Consider the following 24,343-nt stretch of genomic DNA (forward strand, 5'->3'; position numbering starts at 1 on the left):
AACTGCTTTTAACTCTAGCTCCAAGGGCTCCAATGCTCTCTTCTAGCCTTTGTTATAATGATTTTGTAGGGTAAATACGATTATTCTTGGCCTCCTGTTGAGGAAACAGAAATGTACAAAGGGTTAAATTGCTTAAAATTACAGCCATATGTGTTAAAATTTTATCCCTCCTCCCTCAGTCATTTTCTTCCTCTTTACACTCATCTTTTATGAGGAAAGATTCTTTGGCATAGAGGGTAGTAAAAAAGATTTCTGTGAGTGCTAAGATCTTACGGTCTCCATATTAGCCAGAGAATGATGTCTCAAGTAGACAAGCTTTAACATTGGAGGGATCACACACCGCTCCCCACACCACAAGCGCTGCCCAAGACTTCTAGATTGGAATTTGATACTCACCATGCCCACTGTCCCACAATCACCCCACTCCAACATGGACACTGAACATGTAGGGTAGGGGTTAGGGTCAGGGAGCAAAGCAGCGTTGGAACCAGGGAGAGGAATATGGAGAAGGAGGGTGGGGAGCAATGGAGGAGGAGGGTGGGGAACAATGGAGAAGGGAGCTGTTGTGCTTTTACAACACTTCACCTATTGCCTTTGAGCGGGAAAGATGCCTGAATGGTTAAGAGAGCTTGCTATTCCTTTGGACAACTCAGTTCAAACCCCAGAACCTACCTTAGGTGGTTCACAACCTCCTGCAACTCTAGATCCAGATGGCGTGAAGCCACCTTCTGCACAGGGTCTGCAGACACATGCATATACATAGATACTAAGGTAGACAAATTCAAAGGCCTGATGACCCTTGAATGCAGAGAGACAATGGACTGGAAGCCGAGGTCACATGTGATGCCTAAGGCTAAAAGATTCCATTCCCTCCTTGTCCACTTGTCTGAACCACCTGGTCTACAGAAAGACAGCACTGGGTCAGTAGGACATTTGGGAGTCGTGAGGAAGCCCACATTAAGAACAACTGAGACATCTCCCGACTATCTCTGAGCCATCTTAAAAATTAGAGGCCCAGATCTAAACAAGCTGTTTTCATCTCCTACCCCTAGAACTTGAAATGATCCTTTTTGTTTATGTTACCAAATGTCAGGGTAATTTTTTTTAATCCAACAGTAGTTCAGGAACTTCCAGATACCTAATCTTCTATGCAGACTGGGACTATCTTGATAGTAACTGCGAGAAACCCTTTGCTCTCATAGACTCCTTATGTATAGCACACAGACTGGTGGCAATTTCTTTTCTGCCCCATAGGGCTTCCCAGGCAGAGCCAGGAGACAGCTCCAAGATTGGTACTTAAATCTTTTTATGCCACTGTTCCCTCTCCTGAAGGATTCATCCTGGATGCCAAGAAACTAGAAGAAGATGACAGTAGAAGAGATGAGGAGCGGACCAACACACAGAAGCTGTTTCTCTGAATCATAGACCAAAAATTGGGAAAGAGGATTAGACAGTGACTTTCTTATTAACTTAATTATTTAAAACCCAGTGGAAAGTTTATGTCTCAAACCCAGAGGAAAATGTCTAACTGAAGTGCCTATTAATATATCAAAGCTGACACTAGATGCCAGATTCTCCCAACATCCCTCAGTCCCTACCCAGGAGTTACAGGGGACTCCTGCCTGTCATATCCTGTCCCCTACCCTGAACTCTCTAGCCCAAGGGTTGGTCTGCCCTTCTCCCAGCTGCTCTGATTCCCATATAAGCTAGCCATGTTGGCTATGCTGGCCCTCTTTTTGGCCCTTTGGCCTCTTGGCCCCAATTACAGGTTCCTCTCTCTTCCTTTTCTGTCTCTCTCTCTGTTCTCCTCACATGGCCCAGCTCAATGGATGGGTCACGTCCAGTCTGGATCATTCCTGATGCCTCTGGCTGTGTTTTCCCTCACATCTACAATAAACCTCCTCAACCATGCCTTTAAACAGTCATGTCCTCTTTGACTTCTTTTTGTTGTTATTTATTCAGAAAGCAGATGATATACACACTTAACAATCCCATTACTCAGAAGGCTGAGACAGGAAGATTTCCAGCTAGAGGCCAGCCTAGGCTAGTGACACCCTTTCTTAAAACAAACAAGAAAGGTTCAGGAAGATAGTTCAATGGGTAAGGCATTCACACCCAAGCCTGATGACCTAAGTTTGAGCTCCGGAACCCACCCAACAGAGGAAGAGAAATGACTGCTCAAATCTGTCCTCCAACTTCCACACACACGTGAATAAATGTGTTAATAAACTAAACAGCAAGCAAACAATAGAAATGGGATTAAAGTAAAAACCAAAACAGGTCACACTAGATCCAACAAAACTATTCTTACAGAAGCCAGAAAGACACACATGGAATATGATGATTTGAATATCATAGCAAAAATTAGAGTGTTATACTCACGTATCAATGAATGTTAAAGACTATTGCTCCTAGGTCCTATGAAAGAAGCTCTGAAGGTTTTAAGTGAGAAGATTTAACCACACCAACACTGACCTTTTATTTCTGGCTCCCAAACCTTGAGAACAACTTTCTGTTATTTTTCAGCTCAACAAACAACAAGAAAGCACACCAATGAAATTAAGTTGATCGTTAAAAGGTGTGGTGATAGAAGCAATTTCATAATAGCCTCAGGGAGCTGAGGTGTCCCCCAGTGTCTTTCCAAGTGTGGTGATATCCTGCTCAGTGCCAGAAGAGCTGCTAGTCCATTTCACAGAGGATTCCACAACAGGGCCAGAGGACTGCCTGCAAGCTGGGAAGGGATTTGGAAGGTAAGGGGGAGATTCCCAGCAGGCACCAGCATACAGCAATGGGGTCAATCAATCAGGGCACCAGAGGAGGAAGAAATAACCTTCAGAATCTGTTTCTAAGGGACCTGGAGTAGAGCCAGGTGTGGTGGCAGACTACTATGATCTTGGCCATTGGGAGTGGAGACATGAAGGTCAAGAGTTCAAGGTCATTGATGGCTAACTAGAGTCTTGGGCTGGGGCATGGGGCAATCCTGTCTCAAAAGTTAAAATTTTAAAAACAGAACCTGAAGTGGGTAATTCCTCAATCCAACAATGTGACCTGGAACTCTTCTTGACATCCTAGACCCAGTGGGAATGACGAGAAGGGACTTCAGAAGTTGCCTGTGCCCATGGTAACCACCCGCACTCCTGTCACAGGGCCCATGCCCTCTTCATTTTGGTGTTTGAGGCCTCTTGTATCCCTTCCTCCACCCTGAAGCTCCTGGACTCACATTTCCCTCCTGGAGTTAATACATGGAGCCTACCCTTCTTCTCTCCCTATCCCTGACAGATGCCCCTTCTCTTTCTAGGAACTTGCCCAGAAATTTTCTCCTTCTAAAAGCTCTCATTGGATGATTCTCCTAATTCTGCTCAGTTTTGACTGGAATGGTGCTGGGGTGATCTTAACAGGAAAGGGAGGATCCTACCCACATATCCCAGGAGCTCCCTGACGGCCCATCTTATCACCATCGTACTTCCTGCAGACTTTTGCCAGCCAGAAGGACCTGGTCAAATGCTGTTCTCCACCCCCTTCCTGCCTCCTCTACACACTGAGTCCAGTTTTCTAGACTGTTCAATAAGTTAATTAATAGCCCGGACTTCACACACTGTGGTTATCGACCCAACCTTTACCACCCTGTCATTTATGGTCCTTTTAAGAAAGCTCCAGCTCAAGTTCAGAAACCTTCCTGCCACGCAGCCATAGGCAGGGACCTTTGGTCTCCAAAAGAACCATCTCTGTGAGAGTGGCTGCTCTTCAGGTGGGGTGGGCATTGCCTCACCTGTGGGCATCAAGATAAAGCCTGGGGAGGTCTTAGGACACTTTGCTATTTTGCACTTTGGGACTCTTACCATTTTATAGCCCCTAATTGATAGTTCTCAAGGTTCTTGTAATCAACCACAGATTTCTTCAAGACTCAGCTAAAAGCCATACCTAAGCAAACATGTGTCTCTGTTAGCCTTGGATAACCTACCCCAACTGACACCGTGTCACTAATAAATCCCATTCTTTTTGTCTATCAAGTCCCTTAAAGTTTTTTTTTAATTAAATTATAATTCTAAAAGTAGTACTATGATTAGAAACTGATATGAGGGGGGAAATGGGAGAAAAAAATCATATATCTAGCAGAGGACTTATTCCCAAAATAAGTGAAGAATACTCTAAGGCCAATGATAGGAAAATAAATAATCCAGTTAGGAACCAGCCGGAAGACCTAGTTGTACAACTAGGTCTAAATTACATGTTATAGAGTTATTTAAAACCACTTTCTTTATAATAACCAAAACCTAATGTCAAAATGCCTCTTCACACATGAAAGACAAGAACAAACTGTGGTACATTGTACATGGGATAACTGTCAATCAACAGTAAATAACAGCATGTGATTGTTACTTAACAACTAATTGGATGGATCTTAGATAACTCTACAGATTTTTACAAGCCAGTGTCATGAGTCTGAGGGATGGCTCAATATCCCTTGTCCTATGTCTGACAACCTGAATTCTCTCTCCAGGGCCCACATGACAGAAGGAGGGTATTGACCCCAACAAGTTGTTCTCTGACCTCCACATCCATATCCATGCCATGGCACACTGAGAACAAGAGCAGACAGACAGACAGACAGACAGACAGACAGACAGGCAGGCAGGCAGGCAGAAAGACAGACAGACACTGCACACAATAAAAATGCACTTTTAAAAGCCAATCATAGCCGGGCAGTGGTGGCATATGCCTTTAACCTCAGCACTTGGGAGGCAGAGGCAGGTGAATTTCTGAGTTCGAGGCCAGCCTGGTCTACAGAGTGAGTTCTAGGACAGTCAGAGCTACACGGAGAAACCCTGTCTCAAAAACAAACAAAACAAACAAACAAACAAGCAAGTGAATCATAGAAGTCAGGTTTTATATGGTACCTTTGTATGGCACTAAGTTACAAATGTGAAGGAGACACACTTGAAGCTATGAGGAATAGGACAGGGGCAGTAGAGGGATGGTGTAAAAGGGGGGATAGAACACATGATTATGGTGAGGATTATTCATCTGATTAAATATCATAAAATTATGCCTGAAGATGTAAATATTAGAATATGCCAAAAATGAATGAAATCGAAGTTCTATGGTCAGTTCACTGTATTGATCAGGCCAACAGCTCCCGGCCTTTATCATGCTGTGGACTTACAGAAGATATTGCCACCAGGAAAGCTAGGTGTGAGAATAAGGGATCTTTTGGTATTCTTCTTGTGATTTGTTTCATGTCTATAATTACTTGAAAATTATAAGAAGTTTTATAAATACTATAAATTTCTATAGCTGAACGAGGATCTTAATAAAGCATGATAAGTACTTGATCAAGTATGAGAATGATTGAATTTAGAAATTAGGGCTTAGAGAAACTGGAGAGATGGCTCAGTCTAAAGTGCTTGCCACACAGGCATGAGGACCTGAGTTTGATCCCTAGTGCCAACATAAAAAGTCAGGTGTGGCAGTGCACACTTGCAAGCCCAGGGCTAAGGAAGTGGAGACGAGCAGGTTCCTGCCACCCATTGTCCAGGCCAGTCTAATAAGTCAATAAGTGAGCCTGGGCTTCCAGTGAGAGATCTTGTCTTATAAAGCAAGGTGTATAAACGACGCTGAGATTGATCTCTGGCCTCTCCATGCCTGCACATACAAGTGTACAGACACTACACTCACACATGCACAGGGACACACACGTTGCACCCACAAACAACCCCAACCCTAACACAAAGAAATGAAAAGTTACAAAATGAAGAGAAAAATAAATGTAAGAGCAATAGGAGAAAGAAATTGTTAATATGGAAAGTAACTAAGAGGTATGATAATGAGCAATGTTGAAAATGCAAACACATGGGCTAGAGAGGTGGCTCAGCCGTTAAGAGCACTGATTGCTCTTCCAGAGGTCCTGAGTTCAATTCCCAGCAACCACATGGTGGCTCACAACCGTGTGTCATGGGATCCAATGCCCTTTTCTGGTGTGTCCGAAGAGAGTGACAGTCTATTCATATTAAATAAATAAATAAACCTTTTTTTTTTTTAAAAGAAAATACAAATACATAATAAACCCAAGAGTTAGATCTTCACAAATAAAAGGCCAGCCAGTAGCTAACCAAATCAAGGCAAAATGAGGAAGCCTAGGTGCACAAAATTACAAGGATGGGGGGAAATGCACATAAGACCTAAGGAGACTGGTTTCCTTGCAAGGAATTGAGAACTCTGTCAAAGAACGAAGCTTTCTCACAAAGCAACAGGCCAAGTGCTTCTGAATGCGTAATCTCATTAAATCTTGAAGGAACAAAGTAATCTGACATATACACACAATGAGTTTATTCTTTTTATTTTTATACTCTCATTTTCCAACTCCCTCGCTAAAAGCCCATCTTAATAGGATTAGTGTAGCACATTTACATTCTCTTATTTGCTATGGCTGTGGCTGGGGGAGGTAGGGTGGGTGCATGTACATGTCATAGTGCATGTGAGGGGGTCAAAGATGACTATGTTGAGTTCCCACCCTGTTGTGGGTTGCAGGGGTGGGCCTCAGCTTAACGGGCTCCTCGGGAAGTGCTTTTATGCGCTAAGCCACCTTCCCACGCCTAGCATGACACATGTGTATAAGCTATGCTTTGTCACTGCTGCCACAGTTGTACAACAGCGACACGTTGCTCCCGACTCTGCTCTAGTTTTGTTTATTCTTTTCCCACGTTACACTAGATAGGCCTCTTCTGTGGTCTTTAGTAAACCTGTTAGGGTTTCTCCATAAAGATCATGTAGGCTCTGCTTCTGTTTACTCCTTTGTAGATTTCTCACCCTTGTGAATAATTCCAGCTGTTTAGATTGCACTTCGGAAAGCGTTAAGTCACAGCTGGCCCAGGGCAACGCTGTTTTGTAGAGGAAAAAAATCTCTTGTGTATGTCTTCCAGCAAGGCTGCAACTCCTAAACCTTCCCAACAGCACTATCAACTGGGAGCCAAGTGTCCAAACACCAGAACCACGGGGAAATTTCTCATTCAAATGACCAAACTTCTCCTTATCAGTTTTAGCAGATTCAGGGCAGATTCTGATTGTTTCTTGGGTAAATAAGTAGTCATATAACATTGAATACTGGTAATTTAAAATCTTCAATAAAACCTAATACACATAACAAAATCTAGAAAAGTAAAATGTTGTAAATGCTAGAAAATAAACTACTTGAATGAACATACTTTGTAGAGGAAAATTACTGAGTCGTATCACTGTCCTTGTATACAGCAAGTATATTATGTATCACAAACATCAAAGGGATTCAGAAAACTTGGGAGTAACTTTAAATGCTTCCATTCAGGAGAAGGGTGAATATGCATCTGAAAAACACTGGCTTAAAGGTGACTTGATTCAGTGTTGTCTTCTAAAGAAAAGACTCTGTTGTAAATTAAGACTTTAAACAGCAATTTAAAAACACTAACAAACCTCAAATAACTGTAGGAAAAAAAAATCAACAGAACAATTTTGTAAGACCTTTAACTAGCATGTTTTTTTTTTCTCTTAAAAGTAAAATACACACAGAAAGGAAGGGATAGATTAATCTGAGAGAACTGCACATAAGTGTGAGGGTCCTTAAGTGTTTGTGGTAATCATCTCACTGGTACTAGGGAAGAGAGAGAGTATCTTCTGATTCCACAGCTTCTTCCATTCAGCCTTCCAAACCTATTTACTTTCAGCATCCCTTTTTATAAGGTAAAAGATAAATCTTCGTGATTTGCCAGGAGTCCTGTGGGAAATCTCAAAAGCCTGTTTTAGGTTTAAAAGAAGCTCTGCAAGCTTTATTTAATTTTCTTCTATATCTCACACCCGATTTGTGGAAGACAAAAAAAAATCAAAAAAGTTGTCAGAGATGATTTGAATCCTTGATTAAGAGGTGGGTGTCTGAGATGCAGTGTCTGGTTGCCTATTGAATCAAAGTGACAAGAAGATGTTTGAATTAAACAGAAGGCAATGGTGCGGGAAAGAGTCTCGCTTCTTTTGCGAGAGGAATGCTTCCCTCCCTCCTCTTCCTTCTTCCGTCATCCTTCTTCCTTAATCATTTGTCTTCTTCCATCTCTCCCTTCTCCTTTGCATATTAAAGGCATTAAGCCATAACACATACTGTAAAGTTGCAGAGGTCAGTGGCAGGGTCTCTGTGCTCTAGGCAGATTATACAGGTTTTCTCAGGACAACCCTGTAGTGTGTAGTTTCTACTACCCTGCTTTAAGCTCTGGGCGGACCATGCTACCAGTCAGCATCCTGGATCTCTTGGATCTGCAGATGAAAGACATACACACTCATACCTGCCTTATGGTTCAGTGGCTGGGCTTTTCCAAGCCACCGGAGGCTAGTGTGCCTTTTCCTTTACTCCTTGCTGAACACTCTATCTCTGCCCTTGGTTTAGTGGCATTTCTAATCTCCTGCCTGGGGAAGCGGCCAATGGCCACTCTACCTGAGATCTCACATGGCTGATGAATCTCCCTCTGAAAATACCCTCTCCTCTTCCTGCATCTCCTAGCCCACCTGTCCTGCCTCTTCTGCCCAACCATTGGCCACTGGCATCTTTATTGATCAATCAAGAACCATTTGGGGATTAGGACTTTCAGTGTTCAAATGCGATTTCCCGGTCAAAGCATCAGAACCACTCCCCAGAAAACTCTGGTTCATACACTGGATGTTCTAGGTCTGGAAAATTGCAAATCAGCAAGGTTGATCACCCTAGAAATAACAACCATTAAGAACAAAGAAAAAGTCGATGGTGACAACTATGGCTATATATTCTAGCCTAGAAAATTAATTTTAAAATAACCGTTCATATAATATTAGTAGGTAAAGACATTAATTAGTAAATCAAGAAAGCAGCTTCTCAGAACTAAATGATTTTAGCAAAAAGTGTCTGTTTGCAGTGTCGATCAGGGACAGAATCCAGAGCCTTGTCCATGCTAGGCCAATGCCCTACTAACCCTGCTTAGAGCATTAATAGCTTATAATGCTAAGCTTTAAGGTTTTCACATTTGGGCTGGTGAGATGGCTCAGCAGGTAGGAGCACTGACCGCTCTTCTGAAGGTCCTGAGTTCAGATCCCAGCGACCACATGGTGGCTCACAACCATCCATAATAAGATCGGATGCCCACTTCTGGTGCATCTGAAGACAGCTACAGTAAATTACACAGGAGCTAGCGGGGCAAGAGCTATCGGGGCCTGAGAACAGCCACATACAAGATGGCTCACGGCCATCTGTACAGCTACAATGTACTCATACACATAGGATAAATGGAGTGAATCTTTAAAAAAAAAAAAGATTTTCAAATTTATTAATAAGCCATAGTAGGTAAACATCACTTTTTGTCCTTTGTGATTTTGTTTTGTATTCTGATGACATTTTAATTTTGATGCAGGACTAGGTTTGGAGATATGAGTTCAAAGCTAAGTTTTTTAAATAAATTTATGATATTATTTGAGGTAAAGTGATACGTAGTCATCCTCACTATCTTCAAATGAATCTCTCATTTTAATATAATAAACAAAAGTAGTGTTGCCACATAAACAAAAATTATTTTCTTCAATGATTGCAAAGGGACCTGAAGCTTTTATTCTTTTGGTGTTTTTCTTAGATTATTTTACCTAAGTATAAAAGTTTAAGATAAATAGTTTAAATTGTAGAGACTGGAGATATGGCTCAATGGTTAAGAGCACTAATTGCTTTCCAGAGGACCAGGTCCAATTTCCAGCACACACATGGCAGCTCACAACCATCTGTAACTCTAGTTTCAGGGGATCTGACACTCTCACACAGACATGCATGCACGTAAAACACCAGTGAACATTAAGTAAGAATAAATAAATCATTAAAATGTTTTTAAGAGTTTAAACTGTCAGCATTTGAGGTTATAAATTTATTTACTTACCTAAAAAGTAAAAATAAGAATTCAACCCCAACCTGTGAGAACTGAGAAGAGAATTTATAACATTCTCCAGCTAGCAGAAGAACCTAGTAAACCAACAGCACTGCCCTGAGGCAGCTGCGATTTCCCAGAAGTGTAATCTAAACAGCTGGAATTGTTCACAGGGGCAAGACATCTACAGAGAAAAGAGCAGACACAAACCCCACAGGATCGTGATGAATGCATCCCAACACGTTATTAAAGGGGCCTGTCTGTGAGAGGCAGTCCTGCTTGAGCTAATCATGCAACGTGGTAAAGATTTCTATTCCACCCCATTCATTTATAAGTTGTATCTACTCCAATGATGGCCCTGCTCTACAGTTTCCACAAGATAATAATGGCCCGTCTTATTAGAGATTAGGATTCACTGCTACAGCAAAGTGATGAACACTCTGTGGTATGGACACAGGTCAGAGACAGAGATCCTTGTGGATGTGGGAAGTTACAAACAGAGGAAGTGACTTCACACATCAATGGGGAAAAGACAGAGAGTGTGGGGAGCCGTGAATCTTGAGAGGCATTCGCCATGGCAGGATGGTACCTACTTCCGCTGTTAACTCCTAGTGGACAACTGTTTGCGCATGTGCATGGAGTGAAAAGGACGCCATGTCACGGCCCATCCCGGGGCGTTACGTAGGGTAATGAGCGAACAGCCAATCATGAGCAGACACGCCACGCTGTGGGCAGATACTCCGCACTGTGTTGTATATAAGCAGTGCGGATTTTGGGCTCGACCCTTTTTTCCCTATGGATGGAAACAAATAAACAGTTGCTGCAGAAGGAACCTAGTGTCCGCGTGTCTTCTTCCCGGTGAGAAGACTGCGTGGGCTACAAGAGAGCAGAAAAGTAGTTCACAAGCCAGTGGGAAAAAAGGACTCTCATAGTCCTATCAGCTGCCATGTGGCAAAAAGGAGGTTGTTAACATGCACCACTGTAGTAGTGTTTGCTTTTTCTCCTACAAAACCAAGTAAAAGTGTGTTCAATAATCGGTAGGTCAGTGCTCTGCTCTAGCTAGTGAGCCTCTGTGTGACTACTGACCCATAGTCAAGCTAACTTAACAGCAAAGCAAAGTGTTAAATCATGTAGAGGTCTTAGAGATTATCTGGAAGCTGGCATGCTACAAACACACAATGACTGTTGCAGTCAAGTATTTTAAGATGTTTTAATGTAGTTGAAAATAAATTTACATTTTTCTTACCTTCAAACATTGTATCAACATTAGCTTATTTGATAAGTAAAAATTGTGGAAAACACACCAACTAGAATAAGCTAATTACTTATATTGTGATATAAGCAATAAATTAGAGAAGTTTGTATTCATTTAAATGATATTAGTAAATTATTAGTAACAATAATTAATAAAGAAGCTAAGAAATAAATAGTAAACATCTGCCAAACATTTACTTTAGTTCTGTGAATTCAGATTCTTAAAAGGTGTCTGGGCCAGGTCTGGGGACACATCTGTATAATAGATGCATTCAAAGTTATAGCAAAATTGAGATCAGTCTGGTCTACACAGCAGGTTCCATCTCAACCAGGACCACATAGTGAGACCCTGTCTCAAAAGCAAACAAACAAAATTCTGAGTTAGCTAGAGGGAAAAAAATAGCACTTTGCCATGGTGTGTTAAATAATTTGATGTTTAACTATCCTACATGTTAAGGATTTTATATAGGCACTCATTTATTATTTTATATTTATATAAGCATCATTTATTTTATATAGGCATTTATTCATTTTATAAACCAACCAGAAAAAAGTAATTGTAGTTTTAAAATACTTTATAATTTAATTTGTTTACATCCTCAGAAATAGGAATATAAAGACACATGTTGAGAAGAAACGGCATTTCCTAATTGCAAAAGGCCAATGGCTTTATTTCTACAATTACAGCCCCAGGCTTGGGGACACAAGAGACAAAAATTAAAAATGAAAACACAATGCTTTCAGTAGCAGTTATGAAAGAGATGTTCTCATTTTCACAGTAGACATGACATTTTTAATTGATTGGCATTCAAAATGGACAAACATGTAAGCTTCATGAACTAACAAAACGAAAACATAAACCTCTAGCTAAATTCTCTATTGTGTCTCACCTGGTAGAAGCCACTTTCTGTCTAGCTGGCTACACCATAAAGCTAAATCCTCAGTTTTTCTAGGTTGAAGGAGCTATAATTCCTTCAACATATTACTGAGTCAAAACCAAAACCAAAAAGAAATGAATTGAGAGGGAGAAACCCCAGTGACTTTAAGTCTACAAAGTCAAAAATTTAGTCCCACTCAAAATTCTCCTCTCAACACCAAGAGGGGGTCGGATAGGGGAGTGTGTCTTTTAAGCTGTTCAGGAGATGGACATCTCTGGGTACATAGTTCCCCAGGACCTATCAACTTACAAGGCAAAATCATAAATATACAAATATAAAGTGAATACTTGATGAAGATTTCAGCTTAGCTTACTCACTAATGAAGAACTTGTAACGTGTTCCAAGTGGTTTAAAGACTTGAGTTATAGAGACTCTACTCCTTACCAAATAAAATTGCTTACATGGTCAAGGTAAGGAACCATTTACATAGATAACAATCAGAAATATCTACATTATATACAGTTCTAGAAGTTGCTTTGATTTCTACAGATATTGTACGGTTGTTTTCTCCAAGCTGGAGCAATCTTTTTGGGGATCCTAAGACTCTGGAGATGTGTAGAACTTACTAGACTCAAGAACCTCAGAAAGCTACGAGACTCTGTGGCCCCCTTCCAAGGTTATCTGAACAATGGACATTTTGGGAGATAATGGGGGTGCAGTAACTCAGCTAGAGCTATCTCTAAGTTGCCAGGTAACCCTAACCATTTGGCTTCCTTGAATCATCACCCACAATGGGCAGGGCTCTTCCAGCCACCTTTGAGTCACACGTGTCCCTGTAGGTAACACCTTCCCCACGTTCCCATAACTCCAATAAACTCATTGGATTCACCAAGCTAGACTTTGGTGGAATCAATCTTTGGCCTGTCGTTGGGGCCCTATAAGGAATAAATAGACCTTTATTAACATCTTCCCAGGAAATGTCATTCAAAGCAATTATAGCCCAAAGAAATGACCAGAAGCAAAGAGGGGTTAGGGAGGGTTGGTTACATGGCCCCTGTGATGGGTGATAAGGTATACAATTGGTACTGATCCCTCTGAGAGTAGAGCATCTGTTGGAGACATTTTAATTTAATTTAATTTAATATGGCTGCCTTTCCTGGTGCAGCATGAGCTGATATATCTCCTTGATGTAGTGCCAGTTGCCTGCTCTGTGTTACAGGAGCCTGAGCTGCCTGGGAATGGAACACCCTTGAAGGGAATTCCAGGGTGGCTACCTTCCTCGGCATGGTATGATGAATGGGGTCTACTGTGTGAGTATGGGCATGCCCCCAAACAGATGACGGACTAGAGAATACATCACAGTCATTGAAAGTGGCACACATATGGGACTTGTTCATGAATGGGCAATAACAGCAGTTGCATGATATTGGCTATGGGAGAGGAGACATCCAACGGAAGCTCGGCTATCTTCTTAGAAGGACCTTGTCTTTCAGGGAAGAACTTCAAAGAGAAAGAAACAACAGATTCTCCTCTCCACATTGTCCCCTGACTTGGGAAGAAAGTGGAAAATGGAGAGGATGAGGTAGTCTGGATACTTCTCACAGGTGGCAGGATACATGGGTAAGAGAGTACAAGTTAGATGTGTATGAAAGAGCATGTCCTGGATTGAAGACTTGAAGTCCATGGAAAGAACTAGGTAGGATGGAGAAAATATGGTAAGAGTGCTGAAAACTGCCTATCAGACCTAAATTTCAATGCAGAGAAAAAGGAAAAGCTGTTGCAGGATAGTTGATTACACTGTGAAGCCCAAGTCTGTAAACTGGAAAAACCTACCTCAAGTCATGGTGTGGCTTAGCACTTTCACACACTTTTAATACCAGAATATTGCAGGATATTTGATCACACTGAGAGATTGTGTACTGGAAAAACCTGTTTCTAGGTGTGGTGTGGCTCAGCCCTAGCATACATCTTTAATCCTAGAGAGCTTTCTGTTTATTGTTAACAAGATTAAATAAAATAAACCATAAGTCAAGAAGCAGAGCAAGAAACCAGATGACAGGGAGTGAATATAGAAAAAAAAACAGAGAGTGAGAGGAAGTCAGAAGGATGTATAAATGCATAGGAAGTAGAAAGGAGGGACATTTCATTTGGAGGGTTTTTAAGACAGTGTGGAGAAGGAGAACAAGCCTTTTTCTTCTGGGACATAGGTTGAGGAGGAAGGTCAGTGGGGTGCCTTCTCTACCTCTCTGAGTTACCACACTTCTACCCCAGCATCTGGCTCCCAAATCTTCATTTGGTACAATCAAATAATTGGTATTTTGTTTTTAGAAAACAAGAATCCATGCAGGTGAGGCCTTACCTTACAGGAAACCATGATTCTCAGGGAATACTTTATATCTGAACCCATCGAATTGGTAAAGAATTTAAAACAAACAATAACAACAGCAAAAGCCTCTCACAGCTGGGATCATGAAGCTGTGAAACACATGGGTTAGTAGGATCAGCCTGGGTGATGTGAAACTAGAGAAACTGAGTAAGGGAACTGCTCCGCCCTTCCTGAGACAGCAGCTGTATCACCTGAAGCATCACAAGGGAGAACCAGTCTGTGGTGGACAGGATCACATGAGCCATAGGAACACTTGGTTATCGATAGCTAGGGTCACCAGAGGCATGGGTGTCTCAGAGACTACAAAGGTTAGAGAACGCAGAGGGAAATGAGCAACGTTTGGTGCCCAGTTCACTGAGATGGAGTGGGCCTTTCCATAGGAGAAATAAGGAAGTTAGTTTGACAGAACCTCAGGACGAGTTTGGAGCTTTAATGGATTTGCTGAGCCCTGTGGTGGGACACGACATGAGAGAGGCCCTCGTTGGTGAATCTGAATCATTTAAACCAACATGTAGAGAGGCTCAAAAGGTGCTATAGGATTAGGAGGATATGAAAGGAAGCAAGGAAGCAAAGGAGGAGAAAGAGAAGGTAGGAAAGTGGGAAGACAGAAAGGAAGGACAGACAGTATCGTTTGATGGGGTTACTTCAAGGCAATCACAGAGAGCTGTGTTCCATCGACAGAGGTAAAAGAAACAGCAGAACAACAAATAACAGTAGAGATTTTAAAAAAAAATTAAGTTTACATAGGAGTGGTCAGTTATCCCACCAGAGTAACTGCATCCCTCCCCTGCAAGAAAGGATACTGGGAGTAGAGATTGTTTTCTCTCTTCCTACCCCCTCTCTGTCTTCTGTCTCTGTCTCTCTCTCACACACACACAAATAAATAAATAAATGTAAAGTTAAAAAAATCAGTCATCATATCATCCTATCCAAGGCTGAAAAAAAAATCATGAAAATGGAACAAAAAACAAAAAACAAAAACAAAAACCAAGGTAAAAGATAAAGTGTGGAGAAGCTGCTTCCTCCAGAATGAAGTGTCCCCCTCCTAGAGAGCAGAGGGAGGCTCCTACCATGCAGAAAGCTGACAAAATTTGCAAGAATTGGTTGGGTACATTAGAAAGTTGCACAACTCATCAGGGCCTCCACAAGCAATAGACAGTTGCAGGGCAAGAAGAGACCCCTGGATTGAGCTGCCTGCAGGTTTCACAGGGAGCACTGGTGATGCAGGAGTCCTATGATGCAATTTTCTCAAGTCATCACCCACACTGGGGTGGAGCTTTCCAATAACGCAGTGGCCTTGGCATCACCCGTCTAGCCCCTCGCCTACTCTCATATAAGTAATTCCGGTGGATTCCTTGGTCACCAACCTGGACTTCGGCAGGATCCTTCCTTTGCTCAGCCATTGGCAACCTACGTGGGATAGATATTCATTTACTTCCCCCACAGCAAAGCTACTCAACAGACTTGGGAAATAGACTATTCAAACATACCCAGGGCAAAGATAACCTGTATGGTGGGTGAGGCAATTAACCACACATTAACTTTAACGTGCTGGCAAAGATTTCACAGAAGACTAAGGATGGCATTTATTTGTAAGAAGCAAAGGCACTGTAAGAGAAAACAACAGCAAATGGAGGGTGGGGAAGGTTGGAATGTGGTTGGATGAGAGGTCACTGACTCAACAGAGTGAAAGAACTGAGGCTCGGGGGTCACAGGGGAAGGGGATGTCTAGGATTCCAGCTCTCCAGACAAAGCCACAGGCCGCAGACAGATGTCCACAGAAACCAGTGTGGTGACTGATAGCAAAAATAAAAATAAATAAGTAAAAATAAATTTTAAAAAATGAAAAGGCCAAAGATGTAGATTACATCAAAGCACTTGGAATTTTAAATAGCAGCTATTTCGTGCCTATGAAAATCTGCGGAAATTGTCAACCCTGGGAAAGAGAGTTAATGAGAATTACTCAGGTCCGCTACAAATATTTAAACTCATCAAAATAACAAACTCTGACTACTGACCTTACCAAAATTGAATTAAAATTATATACAACATAAATGCGCACACACACACACACACACACACACACACACACATACACACACATGCATTCACATATGGGAGAGGAAGCAGTAGAATAAAAATATTAAGGGTTTTTTTTTTTACATCCATTTCTACTGATAGAACCAGTAGAAAATGTCTAAAACTGGCATCATAAAGAGACAGAAGTTTACTATTTTGAAATGCAGACTTTAGAGAGAAATGACTGAAAGATAGAAATGGACACTTCTGAGAGACAGGAGCTCAGGGCCTAGGGATGTGATAAATCACCCCCAGGTCATTATAAATCCTCTAGTAATCTGACTTTTATATAATAACTAATACACTGCTTCGAGAAAAATTGAAAAAATATGGGGAAAATATTGTTTTTAAAAACTCACATGCAAACAAGACACTAGGAAAATTGTGCTGTTGTGGTGCATGCCTTTAATCCCAGCACTGGGAAGACAGAGGCAGACAGATCTTGATGCTAACTTGGTCTTCAGAGTAAATTCCAGGATAGCCAAGGCTACACATAGAAACTCTGTGTGTGTGTGCAGGGGTGGTGTTGATTTCCTTAATATTTAAAAACTTTTTGAAATAGAAAATACTAGCAACTCACTTTAAAATAAAAACAGGACATAAGTTCCTCTCAGAAGAGGGGGAAAGAGTCACAGGTATTTGAAAGAAATCCACACTAAAATAACAAAGTCAACATTTAGAAATATATCTGATTGGCAAAATAATTTAAATTGATGACATCCAGAGCTGTCAAAAATGTGACCAGAATTGTTATAATGGTTATACGCCAGGAAAACCTACATGGAAACTATTCTGACATTTTCTGTGGTGTGTGCAAAATATTAGTTAAAAATAGATCAAAGCATCACTGTTTGTAATTATGAACAGTAAAGAAAATAAGCCAATGGTCTCCAAGCCCTAACTGGCTACTGTAATTGTGATACTTACAGCTGTGTGTTCTCCACATAATCAAAGAGAACTCAGAGGCTTCCGGCTGTGCTGAGGACAAATTGGCCAAGATTTACCTGTTAAGTAAAAGAACAAACAAGAGCTCAAGTAACTGAGCCTGTGGGACAAGAGCCCTGAGAGAACCAACGAGGAGGGAGAATCTCTTGGCTTAAGATTTAAAGAGCTCAACGGCAGCTTCTTGGCCTCATACACTTGAACAGAACAGCACTGTTGTTCATTCGTTAGGAGAGCATGGTGAAGGAAATCCTCACCTCATGCTGATGGGAGCAGCATAGAATGATGTAAGGAGGAACCGGAACGAGCTATGATCCAGTGACCTCCTTCCTTCAACTAGACCCTGCTTCTCACTTTTTACCACTCCCAACAATGGCAGCACATTATGGCTCCATGAACAGATCAATGGATTGATTAAGTCAGCACCCAGTCACTTTCCAAAAGCTCACCAGCTGACTACCCACCTCCCAGTACATAAGGGTACAGGACACATCTCACACCCCAACCATAACAACACGTTTGTTGCTCCTGCCGGAACATGCTCTCCCTGTACCCATGTATTGAAAACTTTATTTGATGCAGCAATATCGAGTGATGGGCCTTTGAAAAAGGTGTCTAGGGCTGGAGAGATGGCTCAGTGGTTAAGAGCACCGACTGCTCTTCCAAAGGTCCTGAGTTCAAATCCCAGCAACCACAAGGTGGCTCACAACTATCTGTAACGAGAGATCTTCCTCTTCTGGAGAATCTAAAGACAGCTACATTGTATGCATATAATAAATAAATAAAATAAAATAAAAAGGTGTCTAGGTAGTAAGGACTCTGTCTGGACGTATGGGCTGATGCCCTGTAAAGTACGCTCAGGGGCCAGTTTGCCCTCCTTGACCTCTTCTACCTTTTATCAGTTAAGAATACAGCAAGAGGGTCTTCTCCACATGCCAATACCTTGATCTTGGGCTTTCCAGACTCTAAAACCATGAGGCAATACATTTCTAGCCTTTGTAAATTACATGTTGGGTTTTTCTGGATTACCCAAGACTGTTGTATTCTCCCTTCTGGACAAAAGGCAAGAGGTAGAACATGCCTTTGGATAAAAGTGTATGTGTATAAGCCAACCCTGGAAACATGCACAAGAAATCAGTGTGAGCAGGATCCTCTGGCAGCATCCGCTGTGGGAAGTGAACATGGGCATGGGTGGACCAAGGTTTCACCCTCTTCCTTTGCAAATTGCTTGAATCAAGAGCTATGTAAATAAATCCCTGCACAATGAATAAAATGTGAATTAATAAATAAGAAGGAGGCAGATCGTATGTGTTGGTCTGGAAACATTTACACGATATATTAGGTAGTCCTTTGATGAGGAGCAGTTAACAGGAAACAAATACCAGGAGAGAGTGGTGATAAATAGCCACCAGAATCCCAAAATCTCCTGGAGAGGAGACTGGGGCAGGCCCTCTGCAGAGGAGGTGAGGTAGTTTGCATTGACTCTGGCCTTGATGCACACTTGCTCTTGCTAAAACGGAGGGGAAAGAGCAAGGTACAAGGGGGCTTCCTCCAACCACAGTGACCTGGGAATAGTGAAGGACTCCTACCTCCCTGCTCTCCTTCCTGCCATCTAGAGCAAAACCAGAATGCGGCAAGGACCCTGTGGCCTGATGGATCTCCTCTTCCCTCGTCCCTCTAAGGCCCGAAGCTGAAAACAAACCTGCCAGTTCACACCCAGTTCACACCAGCCCATGAGCACTCAGTGTTGCCTAGAAAGCCCTTCGTCTGATCTCCCATCCCTGTGGACAAGAACAGGCTTTCCTGGTTCCTGTGGCCTCAGAAGGGTATCAGGGTAGGAAAAGGACATCCACGCTGGGTTGATGTGATGGTTGACGTTGATTGTTGCCCTGATGGGATCTAGAATCATCCCAAGAGACAAATATCCAGGTACATAAGTGAGGAATTTTCAAGGTTAGGTTGAGGTGGGAAGAGCCATTCTAGGTGTAGGTAGCTCCACTCCATGGGCTATAGCACTAGACTAACTCCAAAAGAGAAAGCCGACTGACCACTGTCATTCAGTTTCTTGCTTTCTGACTGTGGACACACTATGAGAAGCTACCCTACACTCCTGCTGCCATGGTTCCCCACCATGATGAACTAGAACCCCTCCAATCAAAAGCCAAAACAAGCCTTCCTTCCTCTAAGTGCTTTGATCAGGTATTTAGCAAGTCACAACAGACAAGAAAACCAAGCTCTACAAAGAGCTAACAGCACCAGGGATCCTCACAGCAGACCAGCCTTGGTCCAAACATGTCCTTATTCCTCCCCCAACTCCCCAACCAGTGGCTGCCCTGAGGATGATGAGCCAGGTGGGTGGGAAGTCACAACCATGGCCATTCCTCCTAACTATTCCAGAGGCCTGGCTCTCCCATGTCCTGGGAGCGGCACCTGTCAGGTGGAGTCCCAGGAGAGCCTATAAGACAGACACTCCACTTGTCCTGGATCTAGCTCATTCTCTGTTCTCATTTATACACAGACTTATCGGGTGTGCAGTTAGCTAGTTGCTTCCTAGCTCTGTCATGCTTTAGTGTATTCAATACACACTTGGTTTTCATACTTTGTTGGGCATCAGAATCATGTGTGAAGCTAATGGAGCACAGAGAGGCCTAGGACCTGGTGGGGAAAAGGCCAGAAAAACCAGAGAGAACAGTTTCTGGGTTCAAATCCACCATCATCTAACTATATGGCCTTTCTGAATGTGCCTAGCCTCTCTGAGCTTCAACACCTTCATCCTTAAAGTGAGAACTCAGTGACACCCTGTCTTTATTGAAATAAGACAAGACAAGTGCTCAGCACACAAAAGGCTACCATTGTCCTTCTGCTCATGGCTCAAGCCACTTACTGGAACATAACACTGAATAATAGAAGTTTTGAATGGTGCATCTTCATTGATTTTAGGACATCAAACACACTTGATAAATGGCTGGAGAGTACATGGACCAATATCTTATTGATCAGCTCACCAACTCTTTTATTTAGCTTGAAGTCTTGAAAAGAAGAATTGCTGATAGTTCACAGAACCACTGGTGATCACAGTCCTTCTGTCTGTCCAGCTCCAGGAGATACTCAGAACTAGGGCTTACCACTGCAGAATGACTCACCCCAGATCACACCCCAAGCAAACAGCGTTCATTCTGCCCGTGTTTGCATGCTCCCAGCTACCACCCTGCAGGCACTAAGCATGGGAGAAAGTCAGGTGGTCCCTGAGCCCTCAGAGACAGGAGAGAAACAGATTCTGCCTGCTCAGACATTCCTTGGGTCTGGCAGAATGGGGCAGGGTAGGGCATAGAAGCTTCCACTGGCTTCAGTTGTCAAGTACCTCTGGAGAGGTAAAGAACACTCTATGGAAAGTGGTGGTTTCAGACTGAAGCCTTCATTCAGCTCCTGCCTTCTCTGAAGTGCAGGATAATGGAAGGGAAGGAACCACTGAGAGCCAGAGCAATGTCATCCCTGGGTCCCTGGGGAAAAATGAGAATTTGTGACCTTGTTCCTCTGTTCTGGCTTCTGGGGTGCAAGTAGCTAAGGCATCATGTACGTGAAAAAGCTGAGATAAGCCCTGGCCCTGCCTATGGCTCAAAGAAATCCCAGGTCCATTTTTGCCTGCAGACAGATCCAATGGATTTTCTGATCCCCACAGAGGGCACATGCAGTAGGGCTAAAGCCACAGGGGCACTGCCTCAGAGGGGAGGTAGAGATGGTGTCTCCTGGAGACACTGGGAACATGCAGCACAGAGCCTCTTCATTCTGAAGGGCCTAGAGCTTCTTCCTTCTGAGCGGAGGAGGGGGCTAGGAAGAGTTTAAAGATGCAGAACTTGCCTTGGATGTGTGAGGGCCTGGGTTGGAGTCTTGGTACAACAAAACAACAAGAAACAATACCGAAGGAGGAAGAGGAAAGCAAGGTAGACTTGGGAGGGCCTGGGCAGGTCTGGGCAAGGCTGCTCAAGGCTGCTCTGGTAAAGGGAGCCTCCCTCCTGAAGGTGTCACGTAGACCTGGGCCTGTAGTTGAGCTCACTCTCACACATTTGGCTTTGTTCTCCAGAGAGCTCCTTGCCAGCTAATAATGGCTGGTAGTTTTTTCTAGGCTCAGGAGTCACCTGAGGGATTCCACCAAGACAAGTAGGTAACAAAATGGGATATGCACAGGTAGGGTCAGAGTTGGAGGGAGGGTGGATTAGGATTAGACTTTGTAAACTAGGGCACTACTACTACTTCTAAGATGTGTGATCCTTTCTTGAACGTGTTAATGGCTGAAGCTTAAGTGGCCACTGCTTTTCTCCTCCACTGTCCCTTACTTTTCCTCCCAGTTCACCTCTGTCCTCTGAACACAGGTTGGAGACAGGAACATGTGGAAGCTCTGGCTTTTTTTTTTTGTTTGTTTTGTTTTGTTTTGTTTTGTTTTGGAAGGTTGAGGATGAAGCAGGCCCTTGCCAGAAGCTTGGGCTATAGCCTCACCTCACTGCTGCTATCCTGGATAGCTACATACTAGATGCCAGGAACCCTTCTAGGAGCTTTGGGGTCTTTATCTCTATTTAAATTCTTAAGATGACAGACTTGGGAGATGACTCCATAGATGAAACCGTCTGCTACACAAGTATGAGAACCTGAGTTGGATCCAGGAAGCCACATTAAGAAACCAGGCATTGTAACACATCTGTCGTCCCTGTGCTGGGGAGGTAGAGGCAGAGATCCCGTGGATCACCTAGCCCCTAATCAGCAAGCCCTGGGCCAGTGAGAGACCCTAACTCAAAAACCAAGGTGGGTAGAGCTGGAAAGGTAGCCTAGGGATTAAGAGCATTGGCTGCTCTTGCAGATGACTCAGCTTCGATGGTGGTGGCTCACAACCATCTATAACTCCAGTTCCAGAGGGTGTGACACCCTTTCTCGCCTCCACAGGCACCTTGCATGCAACTCATGCACAGACATACATTCAGACAAAATAGCCAGACACATAAAATTGAATTCTAATTAAAAAACCTAAAAGTAAGAAGAGTGATCCCTGAGGAGGGATGATGTCCAAGATCATCTTCTGGCCTCTACACACATGTGCACACAGACACAGACACACACACACACACACACACACACACACACAAACACCCATGAATATGTACTCACTCTCTGTCTATTTCATTGTCTTTGTCTCTGTCTCTCTGTGTGTCTGTCTGTCTGTCTTTTTATATGACTAGAGAATAAATGTAAAACTCAAGGTAGGTAAGTTTCCAGGGATCAAGGCTAGGAAGTGATGCTTTCTTCAATTTTTGTTATACAATAATTTTCACTTGTGATCCTGGGGCAGTGGCAGTAGCCCTTCAGGGACTTTGTAGAATTACACATTCCTAGGTCTCACCCAAGACTCATTAAGGGAGGAGCTTAGCATCCTGCATTCCGCTGTGCCCTCCTGGATGACTCAGAGGCTGGCCAGAGTTCAAGACCCGTGGCTCCAGAGGGGCCTCGTCAATTCTCAAGAGAATCTTTAAACACCTGTGAACCCACTGCAGCCTCCTAATCATGACCACTGCACACCACTCCAGCTCGCTTCTCACAAACCTGTTCCAATAGGAGATAGCTAAGGCTGAGAAAGGGGAAAGCCACACCATGAAGCCAAAGATTTCAAGCCTTCTGTGCCATCCTAGGCATCCATCAGTTGTCTATAGGTGCTAATAAAAAGCAGGTGTTTTATAGACAGTGTTGGGTCACTGTACTGTATCATACAGCCTCTTAGTTGCCAACATTATAAATGTAATACTCTGAACAGGTGATTAGACAAACATATCGAATTTTGATACAAGACAATGGGATCTTATATAGAGGAGATAAGGCCAGGTCACATACTACAAAGGAGGTGGGCAGGGTTTCTTTATTGAAACCTCGACTTAAGTTGGCCAAGTCGAGCTGAAAGGAGCCAGCACTGGCCAGAAGTAGCCGGGTAATTCACTTCAACACAGAACTCCTTGACAAGCCTTCAGTGATTTTTCTAGGATGAGATAGAGTTTGGTAATGGGCATGATTTCGACAGCTGCTTTTCCTCCTTCTGCGCAAGCATTCTGACTCTAAGGTTTGCAGGTTGACAGACAGAAACCTAACCCAGGAAGTACTGGCTCCCTCCTGTTGCTGGCATCACCTAACATAAATATACTGGCTTCTTGGTTTGGTTTGAGCTTTGTGCTGAGGCTGGCTGGTGTGTGTGTGTGTGTGTGTGTGTGTGTGTGTGTGTGTGTGTATTTGAGTGATAGGCAACCTGGGTTTAGAATTCTTGTTTTAAAGTATTTTCCTTCATTTGTAGGAGGGTAGCAATCCGTTGTTAGATTCTCCCAGGGCTGCTGAAAAGCCTAAAGCCAATTCCACTGCTGTGCTGTTCTTTTGTTCTGTGTGTGTTCTGTTGTTTTCTCTGCTTAGGTTTTTCCCCCTGAGATTTCGCCATGAGTTTTCAGTCTTCTGAGTTAGTACTGTCTTGCTTGCTTTCTCTGGCTATGATAAAACAGTCTGGCCAAGAGCAACGTGAGGAGGTTTATTTGGCTTACACGTCCGTCCGTATCACAGTTCCTCAGGGAGGGAAGTCAGGGCAAGACTCAAGGCAGGAACCTAGAGGTAGGAGCTGAAGCAGAGACCATGGTGGAACACTGCTTACTGGCTTGCTCTCCATGGCTTGTTTAGTCTGTTTTCTTATACAACCCAGGACCACCTGGTCCTGGGTGACACATCCACAGAGGACTGGGCTCTCCCACGTCACTAATTTATCAGGAAAATGCCCCACATGTTTGCCCACAGGATAATTTGTTGGAGGCAATTTTTCAATTGAGGTTCCTATCTAGGGTTGTGTCAAATTGACAAAAACCAAGCAGTGCATGTAGTCTCTGAGTACATGA

At 43.0% G+C, this 24,343-nt stretch overlaps 1 protein-coding gene and 1 long non-coding RNA gene across 7 annotated transcripts in view; one reads left to right on the forward strand and one right to left on the reverse strand.

Moving 5' to 3' along the window:
- The window catches only part of LOC116073512, a 26,013-nt gene continuing 1,670 nt past the window's right edge, over window positions 1-24,343 (reverse strand). Inside the window, exons 2-3 of the long non-coding RNA XR_004111836.1 lie at window positions 17,421-17,497; window positions 1-94 (exon numbers count right to left, since the gene is read on the reverse strand). This is a non-coding gene — a long non-coding RNA (uncharacterized LOC116073512). The remainder of the gene's footprint in view (window positions 95-17,420; window positions 17,498-24,343) is intronic.
- Rbp2 (retinol binding protein 2) overlaps window positions 21,475-24,343 on the forward strand; it is a 25,189-nt gene continuing 22,320 nt past the window's right edge. For 4 of the 6 annotated variants that reach the window (XM_031345479.1, XM_031345480.1, XM_031345478.1 and 1 more), the window contains exon 1: window positions 21,475-21,593. Coding sequence is in view for 1 of the 6 variants with exons in the window: in XM_031345477.1 (XP_031201337.1) it covers window positions 21,606-21,620 (15 nt within the window). In the remaining 5 variants the exon portion in view is untranslated. Of the gene's footprint in view, window positions 21,621-24,343 lie in introns of all 6 variants that reach the window. The other 2 variants (XM_031345477.1, XM_031345482.1) reach the window with 2 other exon arrangements.

Source organism: Mastomys coucha, unplaced genomic scaffold (genome assembly GCF_008632895.1).
Source record: "Mastomys coucha isolate ucsf_1 unplaced genomic scaffold, UCSF_Mcou_1 pScaffold23, whole genome shotgun sequence".
Classification (NCBI taxonomy): Eukaryota; Metazoa; Chordata; class Mammalia; order Rodentia; family Muridae; genus Mastomys; species Mastomys coucha.